Raw genomic sequence first — 3,902 nt, 5'->3', positions numbered from 1 at the left:
CCTATTTATATAATTCAGCCACTTCCAATATTAAAGTCAGAAATTTTCAGACTGTTTTAATGGAAAGTGGAATCACAATGTGTACAGTACTTCTGAAATGTTTTATTCCTTTAAATGGTGAAGTGGAAGGACACAATAGCAAAGTTCTCTTCACTCCAGCTGGTAGAGAGCAAATACCTTTTTCAAATGCTGGTATTAATACTTCAGCAATGTGTACACAAACATGCCTCAACCTAGAGGGTGTCCATCTACAGGAAATAGTTTTCATAATATTCTTACCTATATAAAGCATCATCAATCTCCATAGAATCTGTCGCCATGATGCAAAATAATTTGTTCGTGCTAGAAAAGGAAAAAAAAAAAAGGTGACAAAATGAGTAGAAAATGGTTACATAAGAAGTTTCTTTGCAACTTTCTACCCTCACTCCATGTGTCACATGAGAAATAGATGGATTAATGGCAGGGCAAATTAAATGAAAAACAGCAACACTGATTTGAAGGCCCATCTAGAGCACAGTAATCCCTTCTATTAATACACGTAGTAGTACATACCTAAGATTAAGCATGAGACAACAACAATTCAGGATCCTAACACAACCGTAAAGATGAGTATCCTCTTATGAAAAGATGGCTGAGTCCCTGCTTTAGATACAACTCTCACCACCCTTTTAATTCTACAGCTTCAACTACTGACTTCATAATACAATGCTACTTGTAAACTTATTTAATGTAGTATGGTTAGTGCTGTTGTAGCTGTGATGGTCCAGGAAATATGCAAGAAAGAAAGATTTTCTGGCGATATTGTACCATCTATAAAGCGGAGAGAGATTTTAAACAAGATTTTAGGTTCAAAGTGTACTTCTTCAGGTCTGTGGGTACCTATCATATTTATCTTGCTTATCTTTCTTAACGGATTATGACACACTTATGTAGACCAGGATCAGCAACCTGTGGCCCATGGGCCAGATCTGGCCACTGGATCCGCTAGTAGACCTGGGGCTTTGGTGGCATTCAGTAGCAAGGGGCCTCAGTGGCAGGCCATTCACCTATGCTGCACTGCACTGAAGTCAGGTAGCAGGGAACTTTCCTATGCCACATAGCAGGGGGAAGTAGTGGCAGCAGCCAAGTCCTAGAGCCAGTCTGTCTAGGATCCAACCGGGGCTATTCTGGCCTGCTCCTACAAAAGCACTGCCAACTGCTTATGTGGAGAAGAGAAGAAAAACCTTGAATTTCCAGACTTTGATCATGAGAAATTCCACTACATATTGTTTTAGATATTTTTCTTTATAGGATGGAAGGGTCCTTGGATAGCTGAATAGTTAGAAAGAATAATTCGAACTATAGTGTACTCCTCTCACATGCATATTATTTAAATATATTGTTCACTTAGCTGCATAATACAATGCCAATGCCTATTCTTTTGTCTACTGTTGTCACTAAAAACAAACATATGCTATCAGTTACATGCATAACTCGCTTAAATGCAGAGGACTTTAGAGTTCCACTCCCTACTTTGTGATGTATTTGTTCTCTTAGTAGCTGCACACTAACCAACACCAGAAATGGCAGAGGAAGCAGCTGTCACAAAACCGCTATTAGAAGCCTTGAAAAATGACAGAAACTGGCCACTTTGGGGTTGCTCTCCTCCCACATCTTCAAGACTCCTAATAGCAGTCCTGAAACAAGCTGACTACTACAAGCCTTCAAACTGAGGAACTCTTGTGAAGGCAGTCAATACCACAGCACTGACAATACTATATACTTTATGACCATTGCTTATATTAAGTTAGGCATTACTTTTTTTTTTTTATTATTATTCCTTTTTGGTCACAAACCTTTGTATTTAAAACACAGTGTCATTTACATCACTTGCTTCCTAAGTTAACTGCACACACTCAGGGAAGACACTGGTGGCCCTGAGGATGGATGATGGATTAAAAGCCAATGTTAACAATATTAAAAGACAACAAAAGGTTAGGATGGATGAAGGATAGAACACAAAATACTCCAAACTTGATGCCATTATATAAAAAATAGGTTTACTGATTTTTAAACACCTTATTTAACCACATGACATCAAGGCCTAGAACTTGGCGGGAGCTAAAAATGACGATTCATTTGAATGAACACAACCTAACCCTCATACAGTGGAGTTGTCCAACAATCAGAAAGTTCCCCAATGTGTGCAGTGGGCAGTTAATCCTTCCAACCCATCTCAGCTGCTGTCAGTGCTGTTCTGTTGGAAACCGTGAAACTGCCTCCGGCCTGTTAATTTCAAGGCTGATATTAGCAGGATAAATTATTCACAGTAAAAAAAAGTAAGAAGCATTAATGAGGTGTAAACAGCTGGGCCATAGCAGCTCTGAATGAATTAGTAGGGAACCTTAAAATAGATTAAGCAGTTCAAAGAGAGGATATTAAACCAGATAGTCACCTAGACTAATCCAAAATAACAGTCCCTATAGTCATTATTTGACCATATAGTCCATTAAAATATCCTAAGCTAAGAGCCTGATTAAAGTACTTAGGGGTGCAAGTTGTTAAAATAGTAATGGAGACTCTAAAATTAGAGGGAAGATAGGCTTAGCTCTTTCTACCAACAGATTCAAAGTAAAGGCCCAGATCTAAGCAGCTTTCCTACTGAGCATGCAAATGCTACACAGAAATAGCTTCTTTGTAGAGAAAGACTCTCAGAGTTGTTAAGCTCAAAGGTCATTTGCTGTCATTGTTTAAACCAAAGAGCAGGCTAGCATACCTCGTGGCATATCTAAAAAAATGTCTCCCCCAGTCAACAAGAAGTAAAGCAGAAATTTCAAGCAGAAGATTATGACAGTCTCACACATGCATGTGCACATGCAGAGGAAATTGTAGACTGCACAGGTAGGAGGATAAATAGAAAATAACTGCAATGGAAAACAAGCTACAACTCTTATTAAGTTATTCCTATATGCTCAAAGTGTATGCATATATTGACTATGTCATGTGACTACAAAAGCTATCAGGTCACGATCCTGAAGGCCAAGACATCACATACCCACATTCTCTTTCCACTGATCCTTCCTGTGGCTAAGAGACTCAGCTTTCACAACTGACAAGCCAGAATATTTTCCCAGTGCAAGGTCACACTTAAAAAGGAAGAACACAACAGGAACACCAGTCTCCAGACCACCATCCACCAGGCTCATAGGAAACACTGTCTTATAATTCATAGAACTATAGAGGAATAGGGCTGGAAGGAACCTCCAGAAGTTACCTAGTCCCACCCTCTGCCCAAGGCAGGATCATCCCTACCCCACACCATCCCCTACATACCAAAATCTAAAACAGGGGTGTGCAAACACAGTCTGCAGACAATATCCGGTCTGCCAATTGATCCTATCCAGCCCGCCAGCCACTGCCGGGAGGCTGAGGAGAGACAGTTGTGCCTCCCACTGCTCTGTTCTGCCACAGCTGGGGCTGGGTTAGGCTGTGCAGCAGAGGAGACTCCTCCACTGCCCGCTGACTCCCCCAGTAACCATTTCCCAACCCTTCACCCTACTTTCTGTTGGTGCTGCGCAGTCCTGGCACCACAGACATCAGGCCCGCACAGGACAGGGCATGATGCAGTGCACTGAGTAGCTGTCTCACCTGCCTGCCACAATGAGGTGCTGCTGCCACGTTGCCACTAGGAGGTGTCTATGCTGGTCGCGCAGGTGGGGGATGGGGCTTGGCCCAGGGGAGCTGCCCCTGACCTTCCTAATGCAGCACAGTGGCAACGGCTCACTGTGGCAGGCAGGTGGGACAGCTACTCAGCATGCTGCATCGCACCCTGTCCCATGCTGGTCCGGCTGCTGGCAGCTGTGGTGCAATCAACCCTGGCACAACACAAACACAAGATTTTTTTTTGGGGGGGGGGGGGGGGA

The 3,902-nt window shown here is 42.5% G+C and overlaps 1 protein-coding gene across 1 annotated transcript in view; it reads right to left on the bottom strand.

The window, feature by feature from the left end:
• The window catches only part of UBA6 (ubiquitin like modifier activating enzyme 6), a 63,686-nt gene extending 63,324 nt beyond the window's left edge, over positions 1-362 (bottom strand). The window contains exon 1 of the mRNA XM_019522266.1: positions 280-362. Within this exon, the coding sequence (XP_019377811.1) occupies positions 280-320 (41 nt within the window). The 5' untranslated portion in view covers positions 321-362. The remainder of the gene's footprint in view (positions 1-279) is intronic.
• Between the last annotated feature and the right edge of the window lie 3,540 nt (positions 363-3,902).

Source organism: Gavialis gangeticus, unplaced genomic scaffold, assembly GCF_001723915.1.
Source record: "Gavialis gangeticus isolate Ggan-Ray unplaced genomic scaffold, GavGan_comp1, whole genome shotgun sequence".
In the NCBI taxonomy this organism is placed as follows: domain Eukaryota; kingdom Metazoa; phylum Chordata; order Crocodylia; family Gavialidae; genus Gavialis; species Gavialis gangeticus.
The sequence above is the reverse complement of the archived record's forward strand: the minus strand, read 5'-3'. Positions and strand labels throughout refer to the sequence as shown.